The 26,108-nt window shown below is 41.0% G+C and overlaps 2 protein-coding genes across 3 annotated transcripts; both read left to right on the top strand.

Moving 5' to 3' along the window:
* The first annotated feature begins 1,541 nt into the window (after positions 1 to 1,541).
* On the top strand, positions 1,542 to 16,697 carry ppp1r21 (protein phosphatase 1, regulatory subunit 21). Its single transcript, XM_046070743.1, has 22 exons — positions 1,542 to 2,223; positions 3,387 to 3,455; positions 3,621 to 3,767; positions 3,980 to 4,081; positions 4,206 to 4,370; positions 4,813 to 4,871; positions 6,262 to 6,356; positions 6,591 to 6,643; positions 8,035 to 8,184; positions 8,300 to 8,401; positions 8,504 to 8,592; positions 8,676 to 8,812; positions 9,043 to 9,135; positions 9,694 to 9,821; positions 10,455 to 10,604; positions 11,680 to 11,772; positions 12,683 to 12,937; positions 13,355 to 13,390; positions 13,526 to 13,642; positions 14,175 to 14,273; positions 14,381 to 14,509; positions 15,176 to 16,697. Exons 1-22 carry the CDS (start codon positions 2,164 to 2,166, stop codon positions 15,203 to 15,205), a joined length of 2,358 nt encoding a protein of 785 aa, XP_045926699.1. The 5' UTR covers positions 1,542 to 2,163; the 3' UTR covers positions 15,206 to 16,697.
* A 772-nt stretch (positions 16,698 to 17,469) lies between these two features.
* On the top strand, positions 17,470 to 25,906 carry LOC123984126 (stonin-1). 2 transcript variants are annotated; one of them, XM_046070821.1, is made up of 5 exons: positions 17,470 to 17,652; positions 20,093 to 20,241; positions 22,002 to 23,939; positions 24,106 to 24,308; positions 24,430 to 25,906. In XM_046070821.1, the coding sequence occupies exons 3-5, from the start codon at positions 22,088 to 22,090 to the stop codon at positions 24,493 to 24,495; spliced, it is 2,121 nt and encodes a 706-aa protein (XP_045926777.1). In that variant the 5' UTR covers positions 17,470 to 17,652; positions 20,093 to 20,241; positions 22,002 to 22,087; the 3' UTR covers positions 24,496 to 25,906. The 2 variants fall into 2 exon arrangements, with proteins under 2 accessions (XP_045926777.1, XP_045926776.1); XM_046070820.1 differs by lacking the exon at positions 20,093 to 20,241.
* The last annotated feature ends 202 nt before the right edge of the window (positions 25,907 to 26,108 follow it).

Here is a 26,108-nt window from a genome sequence, read left to right on the forward strand (position 1 = left end):
TAATCGTGTAGGATTTGAGCACTGATGGCTGCATTAGCAACATGTCATTTCACTTGTAGTCTAAACGAGGTCATATGCGTTTTAAAGGGAAATCACAGAGCCTGTATGTGATTTCTGACCTTGTTTTTGTTAATGCAACCCAAACCACACACAAACTCAGCAGCAAATAATTTATAAGTGACTTAATTGTAAATGGCATTGGATCATATACTTTACTATTACTAAAATAAAAATCCTGCATTGAAAGTACACATTATTAGCAAAATACTATAATAATATAAGGATAAAATGTGTAATTATGCAGAATTGTCCTTTTCAGATATAATATGTCATTGGAATATTATTATTGATTCATTAACTACTTTAATTAACAACTATTGTGTAGTTTATTCTATATAAATTCATCATATTTTATTTTTTGAATATGTTTTGTATCTGCTGAACCTGCAAAGTAGTTTTCAGCTAATACTGTCAGATAAATACTGAAGAATCTATACATCTATCTATCTATCTATCTATCTATCTATCTACGGTCAGTTGCTCTCCTTCGAGGAATTCACCAACAAATTTGATTTTAATATTGCAAGGAAGGGGTATGAGAAGATCTGTAAAGCAATTCCCACTCCTCTTCTTCGAATGATACAAAGCAGTATGCAATTTTCCTTGCTCATGCCTTCATTACCTTCCTTAAAAGTTGGTAATATTCCATTGATGAAAAAATGTGACAACAGAACAGTTAGTCTGGTCTTTAAATACAAAATCTTTGGAGACTTTCATTCATGCTCTGTACGAGATAGTATTGAGGTTCCTTTAAGGAGTCATTTTCTTTCTAGCTCTTATGTCCTATTCCTCCTAAAGTCAAGGAAACACACTTTAAAATAATAGCAGGAATATACCCTGTTAGTGACTTTTTAAACAAAAGATTTAAATTTGAGGTGAAGCCTTGCATCTTTTGCTCTTTAAAGGCCGAAACCACTGACCACCTGTTTTTCAACTGCCCCTACACCCTTTCTTTTTTGTCTGAGGTCCATGTACATGAAATTGACAAAATACCTTCTTTTGTATACAATGATATTATTTATTTTATGGACATTTTGGATTTGGACACATTTCAGATACCGTGAATCTTGTAATTATTATGGGTAAATATCGCATTTGAATGAATAGAAAGGAAAAAAACCTGCTCTCCTCTATATCCCAATCCTTGCTTTTTTTAATGTCTCTCATCTTGCTCTTTTGTGCTCCTAAACGTTTTTTATTTATTTATTTTCTATTAAATATCTTACTTTAATTATCCATTTACTATTACTATTAATTAAGTTTATAACTTACATTGTCTGCTGCTATGTTCGAGTGTGCTATGGTATCATCTCCACCATTGTAGATTTTCTCATTTTCTACTAGTTGTATACCCATTCCCTAACTTGTTTGTATATTTTGTACTTTTTTCAATAAACAGAAAAAAAGTATCTATCTATCTATCTATCTATCTATCTATCTATCTCTTCAGACGCTAGACGGCGCCATGCTTTCACCACTTCCTGTTTGTTGAACTCTGACCTCTGTGCTTGTGTCTCTAGTTGGAGCTCATCGAGGGGGATTTAGCGGGTTAGAAAATGAAAATATTCCTTCAGATGGATGGATTGTCACGGCTGTTTCGCTAGCTTAGCGGCAGCCACACTCACTCTTTAACACGATTTGCGGTCGCAGCTTGTCACACGGCTGCTGTCAGATACCCTTCATGTGTTACCCGGGATTTGTTTTGCTACATAGCTAGTTAGCTGTGGGCTAGTTAGCCGGCTAGCAGGCGCTGTCACCGTTAATAGTGCTAACTTAAAAAAGCGGTGCTGTGAAGTGCGAATAACATCCGGCTTTACAAATTAGCGAAAATCCGAGGACCAGCGACCAGGTCTTTCTCCGGGACTCATGACCGCCCCTCTGTAACAATGTATGCGAGGCCAGGTTTACCAAGTAAGGGAACAAGCCGCCCTGAAGTAACAGTTAGCCACGTTTCAGCTCACCGTGCCTGTCGTCAAAATTGCAAGTAACCTGGCGGTGTGAGGAACCGGGCAAGCTAACGGGACAACCATCAGCTAGCCGGGCTAACGTTAGCTAAGACACCGTTTTCTAGCATCAAGCGACGGGATAACCTTTCCAGCGACAATGGCTAACGTTACAGACCTGCAAACAAAATACAGCAAGCTGGCACAGGAGTACTCCAAGGTAAAACACTGCCCGTGTTCGCACAGGAATTAATGTTGATAAAGTTATTGTCATTGTTAAATACACAGTTTGTGACAAGGCTGGAAGACAGAAGCTCCTGATGTGTTGTTGTTATTATTAGCTATATACTGCAATAGATGCTACCTTCATGATGGTTATATTGATTTAGAGGTGTTGATTCAACTTCATGAACTTTATACTGGAAGATGGAGTTCATAGACAGGTTTAATTATATTTCGTTGTACTGGGACGTGTGTTTTTCTATTCTTTATATAAGTGAATGTAGATAATACTAGAGTAGAGGTGTTATTAGAAACACCTTTAAGTATAACATAGTACAATTCAACAGCACCACAAACTACAGCCTCCAAAATGATCATACAGTTGAATCAACACACCTCTCTGAGTAGGATTTTCATTTAATGCAGACTGTAGATCAAGACAGGTGTACCCAATGAACATGTAGGCAACTGGTTGTACACTGATATGATATTAATATACAATACAAGACTAGATATTTCAGAAGATTGTGGTTATCGTGGTGTGTTTCAGCTTGAGTGTTGTCAGGTCACTGCATGGTGTTTAGGCCAAATATTAATGGGATCTTAATAGACTTTCATAGCTGAAATTAATGATTCACATTTCAAGTAGCCAGAAATTGTGCAGTGTTCAACCTATTTAAAGGTTCATTCGTTAACAGGTGACAGTAAAGCCTGTGTGTCTGCGTTTTCTCTTGTGAGCTGTATGTGCCCTTTGTTTCTGTGTCAGCTGACGGTTGTGTGGGTGTGTGTGTGCGGGTGCGTGCGTGCGTGCGTGTTTCCTGTTCTACTCTGATCTTCCCGTTACCCAAGCACCATATCCTGCTCAGGAACTGCTGACTACGTAGCTGTGACACAAACTGCCATTATGCTTAATTAAATATGTTATGAAAGGCCTCTAACCACACAGTAAAGAGGTTTGAATATTTTGATGACTCTTGTTATGCAGAATAGGATGCTAAAAAAACAGCAATATGAGATTTTTCTTGTTAAATGTGAATTCTGCTTAATGCTTCATTCAAACGGCATTATTCTTTATCTGAAAACCGCCTTTACATCTCAGTCGTGATCACTGATAACATATATGTTTTTTGTCCCAACATTTTCCTCTGTATGTTTTTACAGCTCCGTGCCCAGAACCAGGTGCTGAAGAAGGCGGTTGTGGATGAACAGGCCAACTCTGTCGCGCTAAAAGTAAAGCAACATGTAAAACATAAAACACAAATTGAGGCCAAGGCAAATTCTGCAACAATGCATTAAAGTGACACGATCACGATTTAGAGGTAGTGATCTGATTAATGCGTCGGTTTATAAGAAGACATATACAGCATTGTAATGCCCTTGTTTGTCCATCATCAGGAGCAGCTGAAGCAGAGGGACCAGAGCCTGAGGAAGCAGGAGCAGGAGATGGACAGTCTCAGCTTCAGGAACCAACAGTTGGCCAAGAGAGTGGAGCTGCTGCAAGAGGAGCTAGCTGTCTGTGAAGCCAAGGGCAAAAAGGGGAAGGTGATCATGAGGGAGAAGGGAGTGGCCACACAGTTTGGTAGAGGGAGCAGGTTGTATTGTGTATTTTTTGTAATGGTCATAAAATAATTTTGATAGCAAAAACATTAGTTTTTAAGAGGGACATGTTTTTTGATTGTGATTAAACACTAATGTTTGTAGAGCCGAAAGATCATGATTTACAGCCCTCATTTCATTTCCGCCGCCTCCTCCAGAGTAAAGGTGACTCCCCCTCGCTGCATGGCCTGGAGACCCAGAGTGTTTTTGATGAGGACCTGCAGAAAAAGATAGAAGAAAATGAGCGACTTCATATCCAGGTAAGCGTCCGTGTTATGTTTATGTTGGTCTTAAACATAACACGCATTGTTCCCTGTATACTCAGTTAATGTACTGGGGAGGCAGTGCATGTGATGGCTCCGTTTTCTGCTGTATGCTCATTAGTTCTATGAAGCAGATGAGCAGCACAGGAGGCAGGAGGCCCAGCTGAGGGCACGGCTAGAGGAGCTGGAGAAAGATTCCGAGCAGCAACAGGCTGTTGTGGATGGACTCACCGCTAAGTTCATGGAAACAATTGACCGCCTGCAGAGTGACAAGGCTCGTTTAGAGGTGAGAATAAAGCATTTTTTTTGTTTGTTTGTTTTGTGCAGAACACTAGTGGGTCCAGTAGGTGTCACCTTTCTGCTTTGCGTCATAGGAACTTTTACTGAGGGGACAGGTGTTACTTGGCGGAGGGGGAGCACCAATAGTTTTTTGACCGCTGTGTATAGTGAGGAAATGTTTGAATCAGTGGATCTTTATGAACTGTGTTATGGATTATTGCATTTACCTGAAGACCATTAGCGGTGCACAACAAACCTAAACAAAACAAAAAGGAAAGAGCAAACTTATTTCACTAGACACTAGTAGATTATTGCGGTTAGTGTGTGTGTGAGTGTTTCAATTAGATACTAGTCCATGCAACCTTTAGTGGCTTCAAGTTTAGATTTAGTGCTGCATTCAGGTTATTAAAGTTTATTAATTTTTTTCTATTTTTTCTTTCTTGTCATAGGTGAAAGCACAGACCCTGGAGAGGGAAGCAAAAGAGTGCAGAATGCGAACAGAAGAGTGGTACATCTTTCTTTTTTATTCCCAGTTCAAGAAAAATTGAATCTACCAATGTGGTGTGTTTACATACTCAGGGCTCCAGGCTAACTTTTTTTCTAAGGAGCACTGTAGCCCCTAACTGAAAAGTTTAGGAGCACAGGCAGAAGATTTAGGGGCGCACACCTAAAATCAAACTGCAACGCAATTTTTCACATTTTAACTGTATTACCGGTAATTACAGAAACTACAATGTGATGTTTCATTTTACTTCACAGTCACATTTTGCTGTTGTTTCATTAAGGTGTTGTATAGACTGTGTGGTGCCAGCTGCTTCAGCAAACATGGTTTTCCAAGGATCACATCTAGTGTGGTAGATACAGCTTATGGTGTTGGTGTTTTTGCTAAATCTAAGCCATGTAAATTCCCTCAACCAGGGGCGATCTGGCCCAATAATTCAGGCCAGGAATTTGACTCCATCCCAGGCCACACTGTTCACGCAAACCACCCTAATTTGTAGACTAACCCTATCTGTTGATGTAACGGGTACCAAACTAGGTATAGATGTTGCCACCATGTTTATCCGGGGAAAAAGTTATCCACATTACAAAATACAAACATTTGGGACTGACCATTAAAGTAGCCTATCTAGTCGAGTTTTCAAGGTATTCTATGGCTATGGGTAGCATACACACTCAGAAAACCCCGAGAAATGGCCTACAACAATCGTAGCACGTACAAATGTACAAGGCTGGACACAAAAACAATTAGCCTACACTTTTAAAAAAGAGAATGAGATATAGGCCTACAGAGTTTTCTTGAATGTACAAACGATGATTGTTCAAGCATCAATCATATCAAAAGCATCAAAAGACGTCACACACACACACCCCTTCACTGAACATAATAAGCAAGTAGGCCTGTAATGCAAAAGCCCAAAAAGCTTTCCTATAACCCACAAAAACCTATTGATTACAGTGCTCACTCACATCCATCTTTCAATAATTCTACTAGATAATATATTTTGTTTTGTGTAGCATACAAATAAAAAAACAGTTGTACCGTCAGAGGTTAAGCAGTGCACAGAAACCATTGCCATGGTTACTACCCACAGAGCGCATGTGCAGGTCGCACATGTGCGAGCGGTAAACTACTGACACTGTCTCAAAAAATGGTCACAAAATGCCAGCATTTGCATCTAATGTATTCTTCATATTACTGAACTTGATTATGATTTATTTTCATAAAGTTTAACTCCATTTAGATAATTTGTAACAGAAATATTTTTTGACATAAATCTTGGAAATATTTTACATTTTTCTTCTACTGTAGTTGTGATTCTCTAACTTTATTAAAATAAATTCCCCAAGTAAAATAATCTATTAAATTCTTTTACTTTTTTGCTCTCTCTCCGCAGTCAGCAGCAGGTGAGGCGGTGCCAGTCAGAGCTGAACAGACAGCTGAAACAAAGCAGCAGTGTTATCCAGGAGAAAGTGCCCTTCAATGACACCAGTGAGTATCTGGCACTGAGCCACAGGTCTGCTACAGAGCAGACATCACATTTATGTCTTTGTCACTGATACGATAACAACATTCTGCCCAGGAGAAAATAGTGTAATGCTACACCAAACTGTAATATTGCACGCATGGAGGCAAGAGGCTAAACCATTTCAGCTGTGTTTGTCGAGTCAGTGTTGGGGCAGAGCTTCTGCTCTGCTTTAACTGCTTTTCTGTCCTACCCTGCAGAGTTTAGTGACTACAACAGCCTAAATGTGCCACCACACAATCGAAGGCACCAGGTGAGTGAGAAAACAATTTTATTATGTTTATAGTGCGCATGCATTCATTGGTCAAAGAGAATACTTGTGATTAATATTAAAGCTTATTTACTGTTGTCAAAAATTACGATTGCATTTCCCCAGCAGTTATTTAAGTTTTTCAAACCCACATAAAGGTTTTTGTTAACCAGTAAGTAAGGACTTATATAATACATATCATTTGAAATACAACAATTCAGCAACTTCAGTAATAGTGGAAGACAGGGCTGCAACTCCCATTTATTTTGATTATTGGCTAATCTGCTGATATTTTTCTCGATCAGTCAAGCGGTCAATAAAATGTCAGGAAAGAGTGCTTTTTACCTTTTTACAGCCAGGGTCACGTCTTCAATGCCTTGTATTGTCCAAAACCTAAAGACATTGAAATTACTGTCACTTAAAGTTTCAGTGTGTAGGTTTAGTGGCATCTAGTGGTGAGGGTTACGAATTGCAACCAGAGGTTCACGGTACATTCACATGTTCCTCGGATGGTCCCATTTCCAGAGTTTTGAATTCCTTCTTCGGAATTCAGTGTGTGTTCATGCGCTCTTAAATCGAAATGTGGAATCAACATGGATGCAACTACAAAGATGTGTTGGATTAGCATTATCAGAGCATATAAACAACATGCAGACATCTAGTTCACTCTACATGGACAGCAAACTGTTATAACCATATTACAAATTACATGTTTGCAAAATATGTATATGCAGTACATGATTTTGCACGAATAAAAGTTTTGTATACTTATTTATTTCCCATTTAGACTTTATTGCTGTTTTTTCAATAAAGATTTAAGGAATAAAAAAAAGATTCTAATTATTCCGACACCACTTGAATGCACCGCTCACCCCTCCGTTTCCAAGCGAGAAGGAGAAGCTACCTTGTGCTAAGCAATACCTGTGGTCCTCCAATTGTCCAAATGTCTCTTATTTTCTTATTTCTAATAAACCAGTCCACTACTACTACAATTAATAACGTTACTTGTTCTTCTTCTTTTTCGTATATAATGTTCAACCTAGTGACAAAACACGTTCTGTAGAGCCATTTGTGCATTTTGGCTACTGTAGAAACAACCTGGTAACATTCATGTAAGGGGACCCGCGTTGTACGTAGATAGAAATGTCTCATTCTAAGGTAATAAAAACATAACGGTTCATTATGTAAGATCTGTATACACCACTGAGGTTGAAGGTTGGTTATTTTTGCTTAATAATGACTTAACAATAATAAATCAATGATCAGAATAGTTGCTGATAAAATTTTCTTTTGTCTGAGTAATCAGTGAATCAACCAATCGTTTGTTGGAAATTCATAGCATACCATATATCACACAAGTTCACACAGCTGAATTTTTTTTTTTGTTTGTTTAGATTAAAGCCCGGGACTTGGCAGGTCAGGCCCTGAGCTTTATTCAGGACCTGGTGGCTGCTCTGTTGAACTTCCACTCCTACACAGAACAGAGAGTGCACATCTATCCCCTGGACTCATCCATCGAGCCCATCTCCCCTCTTAACCAGAAGGTGAGGCAACCATACACAAGAAATACAGACTGCCTATAATGTGACAGATGTACATTGAACTATAAAGTGTTTATATAGTGTAAAAACCCTAAATCCATTATTCCTCTCTACATAGTTTTCTCAGTATCTACATGAGAATGCAGCCTATGTGCGCCCCCTGGAGGACAGCTTTCTGCAATTACACCAAAGCATCACAGAGGACACTGTCACAGTACTGGTGAGTGTTTATTTTGGGACAGGGACATTGTGAGGGCTTGTTCATGATGTTTACTTATAATCAACCACATATTGTGTTTGTTTTTTTTGTCTTGAATTCAAGGAGACTGTGGTCAAGCTGAAGAGCTTCGCTGATAATTTCTCCTCATACACCCACTTTCTGCAAAAGATTCTTCCCTATCAGCTGAAAAGGTCAGTGCTGTGTGTGCATGTGTGTGTTAGAATAATGGAGTGGAGGAGGCTGTATTGATGGCTATCTTCTCTTCTCTTTTCAGCCTGGAAGAAGAGTGCAAGGCACCTCTTTGTACTACCGCCCTTACCACGAAAAACCAGGAGCTGCAGAGTGACGTGAAGAGAGTGACTGTTACATTTGAGAAGCTACAGAACTACATTAACCTTTTGGCCTTACCCAGTAGGTTAATATAGGCAGAAATACATACCATATGTTGCAGATGAGTTCATACAGCTGAATTCTTTTAGTGACAGTTGATATTGGATGAGAAATATTACTTCACCAATGAATGTAAAGAACTGTATTTCATTTCTTTGACGCATTTTGAAATAGCTTGTTTTTATCGAAGGAAAAAGTGCTGTGAAGTGATACAGTACGCTTGTTTTACAAATGTGTGTAACGTGTCTCAGGTGTTCGGCAGGATGCCATGCCACAGGGCAGCACCTCAGCTGTCTTCACCCAGCTGGCGGCCTGCCTGCACAGTCTTCACGATGCCATTAAAGGTGAGCAGCCCCGTGAGCCTTTTTTTTTTGACCCGGAGCCATTCACAACCAGCGTGACACAGCATAAGGATTCCCTCACATAACAACTGAGTCGCTGTTGCCATTCCTGCAAGTCAGATTCATTTTCTGTTTTCACAACAATAACCAGCAGCCCAGTTTTTGAAGAGTAAACATCCAGTAGCTTCAGTGTATGGTTGCAGCGGTATACTGGTTATACCATGTACATTTGGTACATACAATGAGATTGAATTCTACCCAAATAAATATATATTTCAAGTTTATATCATGTTTATTTATCTATGTCCTTTGTTTGTATGTCTGGGTTCTTGTGGGGACAGTGATTGTGGTTGAATATACACTGAAGACCTGCAGTTTTACAATTTGAAAATATTGTGAAAATCTGCATTTACAAACCAATCAGTACGGTAGCACCCCCAAACAGCCGCCTTTTGATCTCAAAAGATGATGGAAGTGTAAAATCTTGCCAGTGAAGCACTTGATGCCAACAGATGCTGTAAATGGCTCTCCTGCTGTTCTGTTTACTCCCTGTGTGTCCAGAGATGTCAAAGCACTACAACCAGAAGGCCAGCTTAGAGCAGGATCTCCCCACCGTCACCCAGAAGCTCTGCACCACCTCAGAGTGCCTGCTGGGATCTTTGGGCTCTCTGACCAGCAGCACCGGCAAGGTACGGACAACAGGGGGCAGGCAGCAGCCAGGTTTAAATTTCCTTCAGGGTGATCAAATGGTGGCCGCTATTTTTATTTATTTTTTATCTGTAATGCATGAAAGCTAAATTGAGAGTAGCAATAAGTTTTCTTTTTTTTTTTTTTTTTTTTTTTTCTGCAACTGGATCACATTGGTAATTTGCCACTAATGTGACAACACAGAACAGCAGGACTCAGGTGGGCAGCGCTTAAATCTTCAAAGATACTGTCCAAATCACAGTTTGCGCAGCTGCTCCCCAGTTGGAGCAAAGGGATAAAATGATTTCTCTTTGTGAATCAAGTGAACCGTTGGCTGAGATGTGTCTGCCGATGGGAGGCACAGTCCGGTGGGTTGCAGTGTTGGAAAACATGCTGGCACACGATGTGTGTGAGTGAGCTGCATTTTGAGAGTGATCATCTCTGCAGGCAAATGCTTAATTGCTCAGACATTTATCATCCTGGACACTTGGTGGTGTCATCATCGCTGCTGTAAACACACCGGTTAATTTGAGGCTGAACCGAATGCTGAGTATCTGCATTAATTAGTGTTTCTTTAGCTAAGGAGGCTGTTTTGCTTGAATGAAATGAGACACAATGTCACCATTTTACTGCAGATTGCCACTTTCTTCAGCAACAACTTGGACTTCTTCACATCATCAGGCTACAGTCCAAGAGGCAGCACAGTAGCCCTCAACCCCTTGCAAGCAGAGAGTATGCTGGCCAACAAAAAGAAAGCAGCTGCCTATATCCATGCTATCAAAAAGGTCAGTATGTGCTTAAATCCACCGGCTATTACCAAGGTTTTGGTGACAAATGGTGACCGGGTCTCCAGACTTTGGAACTATTTATTTATATTATTTAAGTCTTTGTGAATATTTCATTTGACTTTTGCTATTTTTATGCTTTTATCTTATTTTATTTTATTGTTCCTTTATTTTATTGTTTGGGGTTGGGTATCCCGAACCAGTTCCAAGTTTGGTTCCAGAACTGTGGAACCGAACTAAGACACGTGCTTTTCTTTTCTGCTTGTCAGTTCCTAACTTTTTGTATATTTCAGCGGTGCTCCCGACTGAACTACAGTGAGCATTTTACAGTTCATATAAGTGTCACTTATCCTTATCTGCCAGGACCTGCTACGTGGACGTAACGTCACTTAATTTGTTATGCAGTACGTCAATAAAGCATGTGAGAAGAGCGTACTTCTGTTTACAGTCCTGGACCGCGGCGGACCGCAGCAAAAGCTCAGGAGCTTGGCTTAGCTTCACTAAGAAAAGATAATGACTCAGCAAAATTCAACACCTGCAGTTAGAATATTTCGTGCAAGGGAGGAAGCAGCTCCAACATGACACGGCATGAATTCACCGTTTTCAATGTGTTGCGGTCTCCCAGCTACAATGACGCCCCAGACACAGCTAACGCTAACAGTAGCAATGTCTCACACTCAGGTCCAAAACACAGATGAGCGGACATTCACGTTTTATATTGAAGGTAAACTATTGATGTCTGCAAATGATTCCAATATATAGATGCCCCTCTAGTACAGAAACTCCTTTCTGTAGGGGAAGATGCGCGAGGACAAAGTGGGTGAATGTCCCAGAGTGTTGACAAGATATATGGTGCAGGGGTTGGAATCAGAGCTGAGATTTGAGAAGTAGAATCAGAATTGGAATAGATAAAATTGAAATAATACCCAGCCCTATTTATGATTCACTTACTTGTTTTAACTTTGATTTGTTTGTTCTTTTCCATGGAAAGTACTTTTAAGAATAGCGCTATACAAATAAATTCATAAAATTGACCATACTCCCACTCTACTTCTTCTTTTGTTTCTTCATTCAGCCCAGGCCACAGTCTGTTCCATACAGAGAAGCCCTGTCAAACCGCCGTATACTTACCAGCTCTACTGAGAGCAGAGAAGGTCTCACTCAGCAGGTATGAGACTCGGCTGAAAACCTCTTTGTGTAAACCATCTCTGTTGGTTTAGGATTGAACAATTTAAAGATTTTGCTAATCATTTCTCAAAGAGGTTACATCTGGCCAAGAGCTACACCCAGGACAATGTAACCACGGATGTGTCACGTGTGCCGGCCAGGTTTGGTTGCCCCAAACGCAGTGGCATAATAACATAGAGATAAAGTCAAAAATGGTTCCATGTGCAGTTATATTTATTGTGGCTTTGTGTTCTTTGCGTCACATTACGATTAAAGGACAAACTAAAAAATCAAGCAGAACAGCAGCATCACTTGTGTCTAAGAAATGAAAAGGTTGCGAAATCACAGAAATTCTTAAACAAGAGCAGAAATTTTGGTCTTGAGATGATGCAACGCAGTCATATGATATTTCAAATGAGTTGCAGACAGTCGCTCTTTGGGGACAGGGTGTGAGGAATTGAGAAGCTTGGCCTGTGAGCCTGTGCAAATTCTGTCCTGAGCTTCAAGTGTCTGCTTTGTTTTATTTGATTTTTTATGTGTCCTTTGGTCCATATCAACCTGCTTAAATGTGTCACTTCAGCACCATATTTATTATTCCAAGTACAAAGTCATAAAATGAATTTCTAAACATAAAGCTTATTGGGCTTTTCCCATATGAACCTCCAGGTTTTGGAAAGAACAATCTCAAGACCTCAGGGCAGGAAAGCCTGTTTCTTCTTTTAAGTTGGCACATAAATTATGTTTCATTTGTTAATCTTTGTTTCCGTCTTATTTTAATTCCTTTTTTATCAGAGTATATTATTACAAACTGCTTTGTTAGAGAGTTTCCCCATTTCTTAATAAATACTTCTTGCCCTTTGACATCCCCCGACCTCTGCTCAGCCTGTCCTCTCCCCATCGGCCTCCTGCAGGTGCAGCAGAGCCAGGAGAAGATTGCTCGGCTGGAGCAGGAGAAGGAGCACTGGCTCCTGGAGGCCCAGCTGGGGAAGGTGCGGTTGGAAAAGGAGAACCAGCGCATTGCGGACCTGGAAGCGCAGCTCGCAGCAGCTCTAGGGGGAAGTCCAAACTCTCCAACAACCGCAGCCAGCACACTCGCACATAGCCACGAGGAAGCAGAGGACGAGCAGAAAGCTGCAGGGAAAGAGACAACGCTGTGCACCAGCCTGGTAACAGTCCCTCTGTTGGCTGCTGTTCCTGTTAGTTTTTGCTTGCAGAGGAAATTTTCTGCCCATGGCACTGGTGTCTGATTTGCTTCAACAAAGGGAGTATTATGGTTCTTTTCTTGTTGCTCCCATGCTAAGCAAGTTTTTTGCTTAATAAAACTCAGACTTCCAATGTGCTGATGTGGCGGAATAGAAGAATACTGTTGTTTATTCAAGTCGGCACAGAGTTCACAGTTCAGTCACAATCCAGGGCAGCTCACTAGTCTCTGAACTGTTTGTGCATCCATCTCCCTTTTGTTGTTTTCATCTTTTGCCTGGCTAGCAATGTTAGAGGCCTGTCTGTGCTTGAAGCAGGATTTCATAGCATTTGATCCATGATGAAGTTCCTGACAGGTTTCTCTCTTTTTGTCTTGTCACCAGGTTGGCATGTTGTGCACAACACCTACGGTTGAGCATGTGAGTTGTCAAGACACTTGTCATAAACACATTTAAGTGAAGAGTTCCTATATAAAAGAAATTGTTTTAAAGTCACAATGCTTCCCAGAAGGAAGAAAAATCATATCTAGCAGGAGGTTGTGTCTGTGTGTGCAGGTGGGAGACGAGGAGTCCAGGGAGCAGCTGATAAAGGCTCACTACATGGCCAGAGTAGGAGAGCTCACCACCCAGCTCCAGATTTCAGACAGCAAAGCGGTGCACTTCCACTCCGAGGTGAAGCTCTTGCTAGAATGTGTATCTCAGCAACTGCTTCTATAACAAAGAACTGACCTTTTCATAACACACAGACTTTCTAACATGTCATCTGGGAAGTGAGATAACTCTTAGAAAAAAACTGTTGTTTCTCTGTTCTCTCCTCTTTGTCGTCTATACTTTGGAAATGGTTCTTGAGTCCCATTATTACCAATTGTTGCTTCTTTTTTTTATTTCCGAGAAACTGACATCTAATATTTTTAGCATTACGGTGAGGCTTGATCTGAATGTAGATGCTTGTCTAAGTGACATGCTGTCGCATTGTGACTAACTGGCATGTCAGTCATCCTTGTTTGCAGCAGTGCACCCAATCCTGAGTCAGTGTCTCGGGTATTAAACTGTCACTTTTTCAAACTGTGCATTTACCTTTAGCGCTGTCTTCAAATATACACATTACTTGAAGAAGTATCTTTCTTTTTTAGCAGTTTTTGTGCTAGACATGCATTAAACCCATCAGGGGACAGCTGTTTACTTTCCTTTTTCCCTTTTCCAGTGTCGAGCTCTGGCCAAGAGGTTAACCATTGCAGAAAAATCACGGGAGACTCTGAGCGAGGAGGTCAAGCTGGCTAATCAGAACATCACGCGCTTGCAGGTAAAAAGCAGTCTCATTACCAAAGGGCTTCCTGTCTAAGTGTAGGCATTAGCGTCCTTCGCAACTCACAAGATATGCACATTGTAACTGCGGTGTCTGACATGCAGGATGAGCTGGCTACGACAAAGAGGAGCTACGAAGACCAGCTCAGCATGATGAGTGACCACCTGTGCAGTATGAATGAGACTTTGAGCAAGCAGAGAGAAGAAATCGACACGCTCAAACTGGGCAGCAAGGTACAACTCTTCTGCAGGGTCTGCTTTTTGCAAAAATGTTGCCATTCGAAACTTTGTCTCGCTCTTGGGTTTGTTTTCAGCTGTTGTGTACTGTCCATCTCCGTATAAATATGTCTAAACGCTCTATCGCCAAAGAGGAGTGGTAAAAATCCAGCGGCTTTAGGGAGTGTAAAGTAAGGTTTGAGGTTTGGCAGTGAAACGGGACATTGTAAAGTTTCTGTCAGTTATGAGGTGAAGTGGGAGGTCAACCATCTGAAAAAGTTGTTAAGTTAAAGCCGCAGAAATTTAGAGGCCTGATTGAAGCGTGCATGTCCCAGCATGTGTGCACACAGATGGCTGCATGTTGGGAAGTTGCGGGACAGAACATGTTTGGGAGCTAAAGCTGGTAATTTTCTCTTGAAGGCCAGATAACCAGCCTGAGCATGTTTTTTTTTAGATTTTTTTTAAAAGGATGCAAAACAAATCTGACTTATCTTAACTTGCTGCACTTAAATGCAACACAGTACTCTACGTAAAACACTTTTTTATTCTTTTTCAAGAAACAAACGATACATAACTACATCAATATGCACAAGACAAAAAACACATGTTTCTCCTGTAGCTAGCAATCACCAATCCTGTGAAGTTTTTGCAGAACTGAGCTCGTACATTTTCTGTTGCCTTTAGGGAAACGCCAAAAAGAACAAAGGACGCTAGAGCTGCCCTCAACTCTGGCTCCATTTGGCATCACAAAGGGCACCTTGAGAGAAGATCTGGTCTGTGGAGCCTCCCAGCAGAGTCCTGGCACACTAACACAGTCACCAAACCCACAGGACGGCTTCAGATTCCTCCATCGTCAGGCAGTGGCAGTACAAATGAACTGTATGGAGGCTTGAACATGTTTGACTGAAGACACTTTTTTTCCCCCCCGTTTCCTTGTTGTCACAGCACCAGTTATAACACAACATGATTTGCTAAAAAAATTTTGGAAAACAATACCGGAAGCGGCTGCTTGACCTTTTGGCTAAAGCAAGGGTGGGAGAGAGACCACTTTTCCCCAAACGGGACAGAGGAAGATTAAACAGCTGAAGTTGGTAATGCTCACTGAAATCAAGACTTGAAGACCAAACCCTGTTGATCAGTGTGTAATTTCCCTGCTTAACGTACGTGTGAGAGATTCTTACTGCTTATTTGTGGGAGCAGGCGAACAGAGTAAATGTTGGTGTGGCTGTGTGTGCACAGAGTGTTGTCTCATGGCGTGTGTGAGTATTGTTTCACACTTCGATTTTTCTTTTGTTTTAGATCAGATTTGAGGTTATATGTGGAAGTGATTCCAAGGGCCTGTCTGTCCACAAACAACATAAATACTCCCTTACAGCACATGCATCGATCACAAGCTTCTGTAAAGAAGGGCTTTAAAACCTAAATGATCAACCCACAAAAGAAACACTTGAATTCATTCCTCATTTTGGAAAATGTCCAGTCCTCTGGGAGTGGTGAAAGGAAAAGAAGAACTGAATTAGGGTAGAATGGACAAGTCGGAGCTCGTAAAATGGTGTTAGTCTGTCTCTGTGAAGTTACTCTGTAACAATAGTTGTTTTTATCACCAAAGTAAGTTTGTATGTGCACTCAGAGGCCTGGTGTGACACAACGGTCTCTCAATTCATGTTGTAATGTGTGGACAAAAAGGGTTATGTGAATATACACATTTGAAATCATGATCTAATTGTACTGTATTATTTCTAATATATATATACAAAAAGGCATTTATTCAGATGTTACAAATCTTTATTTTCCACAAAATTTGGACAACTGAATCTGCAGCTAGTTTTCTGTGTGTATCCTAACAGGCTAGATTGCTGGAAGTATCATAGAAGGGTTGGCCCATACTGTAACTGGTGCTTAGACAACCTGATTCATGAGTCATGGCCGGTCATGGCAGAGTGCAGTTAAAGTTTACAGTAAAAGTAGAACCTCTTTGGCTTGTAGTGACATGAAGTAAATGAAAGAAAATCCCAGCTGAGGCTGTGAGCAGTTCATTCAAACCTCTTGTTTGCCAGTCTACACCTGCCAGCAAAACTTTGACCACAAAGAAAAGCCAACACGCCCTAAACCGATATAGAATAATGCTTGTATTCTCACAATGTAACCTGTTCAAAAGCACATATAAATATGTGAAACTAAATAAAAGGCTTGTTTAACATTTAAATGATTCGTGTATTTAGATTCACCTTACCTAACTTTATATATACATGGGGGGAAAAAGCAGCCTGTAACACACCCATGCCACTGGGAAATGAGGCAGCACCATTGAACTGGACATATGAGAACTGGAAGATTACTGTTTAATGCCGTCACTTTGTTTTGGAAGGAAAAACATGTGTCACTTTAGTTGAATTCATGATGCTTTCATGTACTTGTGGTACACAACTTAAGAGGTAAAAACAGGAATAATCACCAAGTGTTTGTGCATTCAAGCACTTTCGACCAGTAATAGTGGGGATAAGGACAAAACACATTATTAGTGGTTTTCTTTCTTTTTATTCAAGAAACACGATCAGTGCGTGCAGAATTAATATATGAACAAGAGAAGCAGTGGTGGAAAAGTGGCTTCCCAAAATACCCTGCTTGAAATGGTGTATTGTACAGTACTTTATATATTATGTTCTTGTAGGTGCTGTGATTCACCTTTCTATTCTACTATTTTAATTATTGTAACAGTGCCATTAGGCCAAAGTTGTAATTAGAGACTATATATGGGACATAAACTTTGAGTTGTAATAGTTACAGTTGTCCAGTTTTGACACATTGTTGTATATTCAGCGATTGGGGATATAACCATTAGGCCTTAATTATTTCCCCAGAATGTGTATGTTTGATATATATTCACTCTCTTACTTGAGTGTCTTGTTGTGATGTGCGCGCCCACCTCCTTCTGATACCGACATTTCCTACAGTCACGAACGCAGCACTGCTCTGTTGGTTCCTGCAGTGTCCCGCTGTAGGACAGTCTGTCTGGACTCGGGAGGAGAAGCGCTGCACTGTTACAACTCCCAGGATTTACACTCTGCCATTTTGAGGAAAACCGACCGACATCAGCGCTCAGACGCGTCGAATTAAACACAAGTCATGACCTGAAATAAGTGAACTACCTCTGTGAATTCGTGAGTATTTCTTTTTTCCCCCTGGTCTGCTTTGAGAGGGAGCCGCGGTAGTTCAAGTCACGTTAGGCACCACTTTAAAAACTGTTCTGGTCTGCTGCCTTCGTAAATGTTGACTCAGTCTGTTGTCAGTCGTGGCTCGGTTATGAGTGGACGGCTCGTGTTTTACTCACTGAAACGACAGAAGTAAGGCCGAGTGACAACTTTACACAGACCTCGCATCAAAACAAAGGCGCAGAACTGATCCCAGAAGTGGGCCCCTCTGTCCCGGGTCACGGGCCTGGCTCAGTTGTGGGTGACAGCATGCTGGTACTGTTTTCTTTCTCCATCCTGAGTTGCTATGGGCAAAAGAAAGGAAGTTGTTTACCGGTAACTCGTGTGTTTGGCTGGCATTTAGTGCGTCCACGCTGCAAGAACGCTTTGGCAACAATAGTGCAACAGTGTACCACGATGTGTTTCGATTTATGTGTACATGTCGATGACATTCATTGCATGTTTATTTTTTGTCCCTTCGCGGACATTTTTTCGGTGCCGTCTATTAGTATAACATGCAAACGTGTCCATGTAAGCTAACTGTTGGCGAGCTGTCGCCACAATGGACGCTTAACAATAGCAAGAGTGAAGAAGAGTCACAAAGTCAGCAATGTCTACTACGGTTTTATAACCTTAGCAACTATTTAACAACCTAAAGCTTCCAGACAAAGTAAGAGAGGGCAGCAAAACCCCTGAGTGTATTATTGACCAGAGTAGTTATGTGTTTTATTGCTTATGAACTAAACCTTTCCTCTGTAAAGGGAAGTGTGTGTTACTGCCTCTTTCAAAAGTTATACAGTTTTGCTTTAAGGATACTGAAAAAAAAAGTCCTTGAGTTTATTATTAGTTCATCCCTAAATGCCTGAGATAAAAGAAAAGAAAACTGCATGCATTGCAATTGTGGAAAAAGTTGACACAACCATCTCCCATTCACTCCTGTTTATTTTTTCCAGTCATGTTTTTCTGAACTGGAACAAATCTCCACAGTAAATGCAGGTTATCTTGGAATTAATGTTCATAAATGACCTAACATTGGTTTTCTCTCCTGCTTTGTTTGATGGCAGCTCACTGTGTTGCCAATGGCAAATGGGTCATCACATTTTCGTCTCTGTGCTAGATTACACAGTCATTGTGGTCACAACAGTAGTACTCTCCCGTCGGGGTAGTATCTTGTTGTATTTATTTATATACTTTTCCAAAGAAACGGCCTACTCTGTGGTGAGTATACAGGAATGTCCCAGAGAATCCAACAGGAACTCGTCTCATTTAATCAGGAAGCATCTGTCCACTAAGTTTAAATACTTTTTTTAAATTTAGCAGTTTTATTCTTAATATGCCACAATAGTTTCCTGTAAGTCATCATGTGTCAGGAGACTGTCAAAAATGGCTTCCCGTCATCAAGAAATTTGCACTTTCTACTCTCGACTCAGTAGTCAATACAGTAGAAATAACAGGAACTCCTCAAGAAGATGAACTTTAATCTATAAGTAAATAATCATGAATCTAACTCGAAGTAAAAAATCACCAAGATGTTTGTTTTCTCATATCCCTGTTAGTTAGTATCAGCTTGTATTTGCTGTTCCTCTTTGTGGTTTGGAATCTCTGTGAATACCGACTCACGATTTTTTTAGTCGCACAGTATTCACATGTTAAATCATTTTTGCAGTTTTTTGACCTGTAATTTGATCTGTTTGGAGTTTTAGTTTAGTCTTGCAGCTTTCAGGACCTGTATTTCAAAGTGCTGAGTGGCCCTTTTCTAAAGCCGACAAATGCATCCATTGGGCAACACTTTAAGACTCAGTTCGACCCAATGATTATCATTAAGTGACTTCACACTTTCAGCTATTATCCATGAGGTGTGTATGTTATTTTGACTACCCCGGGTTTCGCAAGTTTACTAATTTATGTAAGTATAGTAATAATCAGCGATGATAAACCTGAGAATACAGCAGGGGATTAGCCTACTCTTGGTCTTGATTGCAGTACTTCAATTTAACTTGGACCAAAGCTGTACAATATTTGTAAGAGTACAATTCTTGTCTTTTCATTACTTTTGTGTGTGACCTTGTGAGATTTCTTCACACCCTTTGGGCTGATGATAACAATAAAAAATAAGGCTAAACTTGTAAAAGTAAATCCTCAGACATACTTTATGTTTATAAAGCACCTAATGGCTGCTGTTTTAATCCCCAGGCTCCTTCTTTGTCACTGTTGTGTTTACCTTTGCAGTGGTGGAGGACAAACTAGAGTTGAAGACCTGTAAATCTGGTGCATTTCTGAAAATTTGATAAAATGACATTAAGATAATATTTGCTGTCAGTTCACACGAATAGAGCAAGCTGGTATTTCCTGTGTGCAAAGCTGCTTGTCCCCGAGGAATGTGTGGAATGTATTCTTTTGTCCTCTGTAGATTTAGCACAGTCTCATTTCTGTACTGCCTGCTGGAGAGCCCAGGAAGAGATGGCAGACTGGAAATGAGTGTGAAAGACTGTCAGTAACCCCTGTGGAGAACTCATCCTTCTCCCTGGCCGTCTCTTTGAACCAAAGCTGCGGGATTCTGTAAGTCGGAGAGGAGGGGTGAACATTGCAAACATCCTCTCTTTAGAAAGATGTTCTCCAGTGTTTGACTGAGAACTTGTCAATCCACTACCCCAAATCAGAGCCCCCGCGTCCCTGTTTATTTATAGCTAGAGGAACTTGCCACTGGATTTCTTCTTCATGCAACTTGGCTGTGATCTTGAAGGGAGGAGGAAGACTGTAATTGAGGCGTTCTGCTTTCAATTATTGTTTGCAAGATTTGTTTTATGGGGGAGATAAGGCTTGAGCATTTTGAAAGTGGCATCTCTGTGGCCTCTGAGCCGGATGCTGGTGAAAGCCGAGCTGCTAGCACATCAAAAGACAGATAGTGATTGACTAGGAGGAAAATTAAATGCAAGCTGTATAAAGATTACAACATTTTTACTCTGCCCATTGGATAATTAGCCTGCATACCATTGCTGTTTAGCAATATTCCAACATGCTTTCAACATTTAACATCAATATTGAAATATGTCCTGCAGATCTAATATCAGAGGTTAAAACACATATTCCAGAGATGCCACATTTTACAAGCTTTGTTCCTTCTCTGATACTGCTTCATGCAGGAGCCTTTTTCCCGCCATGACTAACTTTTCTTGCGCATTTTAGAGCAGGCTTGCTATTAAATATTTAGACCATGCTCATTCCAAAGCACAGCATGTCTAAGATACATCATTTCACCTCATCAATTTGCATTACAAAGCATTTGAAAGTCCAAAACTTTAAACTCCTTTTGAAAACAGGAAACGGGCTTCTCAAAAATACTCCTCAGCTCCAGTAGGAGCTACTAAAAAACGCATCACATCTACACCACACAATCCTGTGAGAAACCCAGCCCGGGTGTTGTTCTTCAGACTAATATTTGTTTTCCAAAATTTGAATGGAAGAATAATTTTGTTATGCAAATGTCAATGTATTGAACTTCAATAAGAATCACAGTAGTGTGTTGTTTGCCTCACCCATGTATGGAGAAAGAGCGGTACTCTTTGTTTTCAAGCCTGCAGTACAAACACAGTTGAGAATAAAGGCTACAGCGCTGCATCCTTTTCTCTGCTGCTTTCAAAAATTAACCAAACAAAGAAAAGGGGAAAATATATGAGCTTGCATTTTATTGAACTTGTATTGAACTCTGCCAACTTTATGGCACATGCATAAAGTTAGTTGAAACTATAAAAAAGATCGTTGATACTATTCTGATCGGGCACTCGCAAGACAGCTCGCTTAAAAAAAAAAAAATGTCTGTATGAAGGATTCGTCAAAAGGATTCGTCTGTGGTGTCACAGAGAAAATCTGCTGCTTCTCTGACAGTGAATTGCAGAATGCTTACTTGAGCGTTTACATAAAATTAGCCTTAGTTAACTGTGATGTGTGTGTGTGTATGTATGTATGTATGTATGTATGTATGTATGTGTATATATATATATATATATATATATATATATATATATATATATAGATGGATAGATAGATATGTTCCCGATTTTCAAGGTCAGTATCTTATTAACTTTTAATGGAGTACCTACCTCAAGGAAATATGTTTTATTTATATCCCCTGGAGCTCTCTCTCTCTCTCTCTTCAGGATAAATTGACTTGTTCAAGCTTTCAAATGAGAATTGATCTGGCCAAGAGCACGTGTGTTGCCTCTGGAATAGCTTGAGATTTTACCTTTTAAAAAAATTACTTTTAAGATGTTACTTTTTTATATAATGTTCTCTAATTCTTCTTGTTTGTTTACTTGCAGAGGAGAAGGCATCTGAAGTGGGGGGGACAGTTAACCCAACAAAGGAGGACTTGTTGTCTTTAACCATTCATCAGTCCTCTTCAGCCATGTGTTCCACAAATCACTCAAACTGGGTCACATTTGAAGATGACAACATGCCCCTCTCATCACCTCAGAAGCCCTTACAGTCACAAGGGCTTATCAAAGCATCAGTACCGCGTCCCAATGGCTTGAAATTAGTGCTTCCTCCAATCAGAGATACTTCCTGGAGCATGAGTAGTTCCCTGGAATCCCCTCAAAGCCACACGAGTGTTAGCAGAAGCTCCTGTGTACCATGTAATGTGCCCTTTTGCACTCCTGTGAGTGGGGTTCCTAGCAGTGTGCCCCAGTTTAACTCCAACACGTGGGAAAAGAACGACTTCTTCCGGAGTCTCTCCAGCACTTCGACCACCTCTGTTCCTTCTCCTGCACCAGAGGCCGTGAATCAAACCTCAGATGGACCAAGCCCTTTTCCTTCTTTCCAGGGAAACTCAGGACACTATAACCCCTTCTGGGGTGGATCTACACTCAGCGCAGATGTGGGCAGCTCCTCCTCAGACTCGGAATCTGACAACAGTCTACCGCGTTTCTTTATTCGGACCAAAGACGGCAGTGAGCCTTCACGTGACCAACTCCAGAACTTCTCCTACGTTTGCTCCAAATTGGAAGACCTACGAGCAGAAACTGACCACGAAACAGAGACAGAAAAAGATGGGGAGAGGCGGCTAAGTTGCAAAGATGAGGTGCTAAGTGATGGTTCATCTCAGTTCGTTCCCCGGGGTCTCTTTCGTAGCCAGAAGAGAGACGGCTGGTCTGTCATGCTCAGGATTCCAGAAAAAAAGAACCGCATGTCCTCGCGGCAGTGGGGGCCGATCTATCTCCGCTTGCTGCCAGGAGGTGTGCTGCAGATGTACTATGAGAAAGGGCTGGAGAAGCCGTTCAAGGAGTTCCAGCTTCTCCCTCAGTGTAGGCTCTCGGATCTGAAGCTCGAAAGCTACGGCGAACCCCGTAAAGTGGTCTCGCTCAAGGTGGAGCATTTCTCGTACACGGAAAAGAAACGCTACCACCCTAAGTTGGAGGTTAGTCATGAAGCGGAGGTAGAGCAGCTGCTCAAGTTTGGCTCCACAGTGCATGACGACATGGAGGACCTGGTAGTCTCCATGGAAGAGGAAATCTTTAAACTGAATATGCCCCACCAGCAGAGGCGGCACTATGAGGAGCAGGAGCTGTCAATGCAGATCACTGATCATATCTGGGTACAACTGGATAAGTGTGGAGGAGTCATGGAGCGGGCAGCCTTCACCCAAATTCACTGTCTGGCTTTTCTGAATGGACTAGGGGATTGTTTCCTTGCCCTTAACGATCTCGGGCTGCTGCGCATTGACTCCAGCTACGGGTCTGAGGAGGGCAGTCAACTCTGGATGGAGATCACCGACTGCCACTTTCACAAATGCGTGAATGAGACGGAGTTTCAGAGGTCCCGGCTAATTAAGTTCTTCCCTCCTGAGGCCTGCAGGGTAGAGCTGATGCGGTACAAGACGGCGATTTTGGGTTGCACGGAGATTCCCTTCTCGATCAAAGCTGTGGTGACAGTACAAGGTGCCTATGTGGAGCTCCAGGCCTTTCTTAACATGTCTGCCACCTTCCTTTCCTCCATGGGGGTGTCTGACACATACCCACTGTGTGAGAATGTAGTGATCCGCGTGCCGGTGCCGGGCGACTGGATCAAAGTGACACAGACCGTGGCCTTACTGCGACAGAGGTCACTGAAGGCCCGTATGAACAGAAATGCCTGCTTGGGCTCCGTCAGTGCTGCAGACTCTCAGCCTGTCATGCAGGTTACAGTCGGCACTGTCAAGTATGAGAATGTATATTCAGCCATCGTCTGGCGGATCGACAGACTGCCTGCAAAGAATACGGGTAACACATTTCCGAGAGATTAACATTTAGCCCTACACTAAAAGCTTAACATATCATTTTCTCATTAGCTTCTCGGCCTTGTATTCTTGTGCATGTGTACAGTGTGTTTGCCCCTCAGTGGTGTTGCAGTCTAATTACAAGCAACCTTTGTTTTCTCCTTTTGCAGCAGTGGATCATCCCCATTCATTTTCCTGCAAGCTAGAGCTGGGATCTGATCAAGAGATCCCAAGTGACTGGTACCCTTTTGTCACGATGGAATGTGAAATTATGGGCGCTGTTGTGTCACAGACCAGGGTGAAGTCACTGGGTACTGCGAACGACATCCAGCCACAGAAACACGTGACCAGCTGGACACGCTATCATTGTCAGGTAAGATGTTTCATCGGGGGAATAATATCTTGTCTCAGTACCTGCACCTACCTTAATGTAGATAAAGAAATATCTTTATTTATTAGTGCAACTAATCTAACTTTGTGGTTGTTTTTTTTAGGTGGAAGTGGAGAGGAAATGGATTGAAACAGAGTCGCAGAGGCAATCTGGCTGTATGACACAGTGATTATTAAAGAAGCTCTGAAGAGGACATTATCCCTTTGGACCAGGATATTTGCCAAAATCATCTTAATGTTGAAAAGGGATAACCAAAATTGAACAAAAGCAAGGGTGATGAGGGACTTTCTGCTTATATCTGGTGTCAGATTCATCTAATTAAACATAGCCTGGTTATATTTCTCATGGATGTTAGCTGATTTTGTATCCTTTAAACTGAGACTGAATTAGTCTAGACCTAATAAACAATTTAACACGGCCCTTTTGCCTAGCACTTTACATTTAATAGATGTATTAACTAAGATTACAGTTTATATGAGTAGTGTATACAAGCTTGCATTTGCATCATCTGCACTGCCCTCCAGAATGTTTGGCAACCGTAGTAAATGCCTTAATAAATGAATGCGAACGGGCTGTATGAGATAAACAGCTTAAGTAATGAGCAATATTCACTGTTTGAGAAAGGCTTATCAGCAGATGTTTAAGGTCAGTCGCTTTTGTTGCCCAGCAATGTTTAAAGTTCACATACTTAGACACTCAATCATTAAGGTATGAATCCTCCACGTGTACTAAAATGTGGCAGTGGGAAGATGATTTTTGATTGCTGTGCTCTAAAAACCTCAATAAGTTTCAGTCCATATGTAGGTAACCCCATGTATCAGGAAGTGTCAGAAAAAAACAATGTAAAAAAAAATGTGGAAAAAGGACTACTGTAATGTAATTATTGTTACACAAAATAACGTTGGTTCAAAAGTGGGTCACACCATGCTGAGCCCCACAGAGCAGCATTTGTCTTAAGTGACTTAATCACAGTTATTAGAACAATTTGGTTGAATTGACTCGGGCCATGCTTATTAGCAGCCTTTTTCAGCAATGAAACTCTCTGATCAAAGGTTCCAAGCAACACGAGACAAACGGATAATTAAATCATTTTTACAAGTGCATTTCCCCAAAAGCTACAAAATGATTTCTTAAATGAACAACAACTGTCGCGCTTTTGACAAATACAAAGTGCATTCACAAAGAGAAACAGCAGTTGCAGTTTGAAAGCAACCCAACAGCATAATAACCAACTGACTACAACCTATTATGGCCAGCCTTTTGTAGCGTTATATGATTCATTGATTTCATTTTATTTTTTTTCCCACATAGAATACAACTCATTGCTTTTGCTGCTTACCTCAAGATGACCTTTGACTTCATACTATGGTTGTATTATGGAGGACTGTAATTTTATTTAAACATATCAAATCTTTATTATGTGATTTTTCTGCCTCTGGGTTGTGAATAGGTTGGATTTAAAAAAGAATGGGGAAGCTTCACAGTGAACAAAAGGCCTTCGATGATGATTTTATGTATGAGGTACCTGGCTTAAGCTGGATGTTATGTACATTAAGAGTAAAAATTTTATGAAATCTGAAGTGACTCGTGGTACTTCTTCACAGATGTTCACAGGACTTGAAGTGTCTGTACCACACACTCACATTTTGTATTATGAAACAGAACATACACTCTGATACTGTCAGGAGTAATCTAACCACAGACACACAAAGCCTTGGTTGTGGTCCCATAAACCTGGAGAAGTGCACCTGCAGGAAACGCCACAATAATACTTTATTCATT

This window comes from Micropterus dolomieu, linkage group LG15, assembly GCF_021292245.1.
Source record: "Micropterus dolomieu isolate WLL.071019.BEF.003 ecotype Adirondacks linkage group LG15, ASM2129224v1, whole genome shotgun sequence".
Lineage (NCBI taxonomy): Eukaryota > Metazoa > Chordata > Actinopteri > Centrarchiformes > Centrarchidae > Micropterus > Micropterus dolomieu.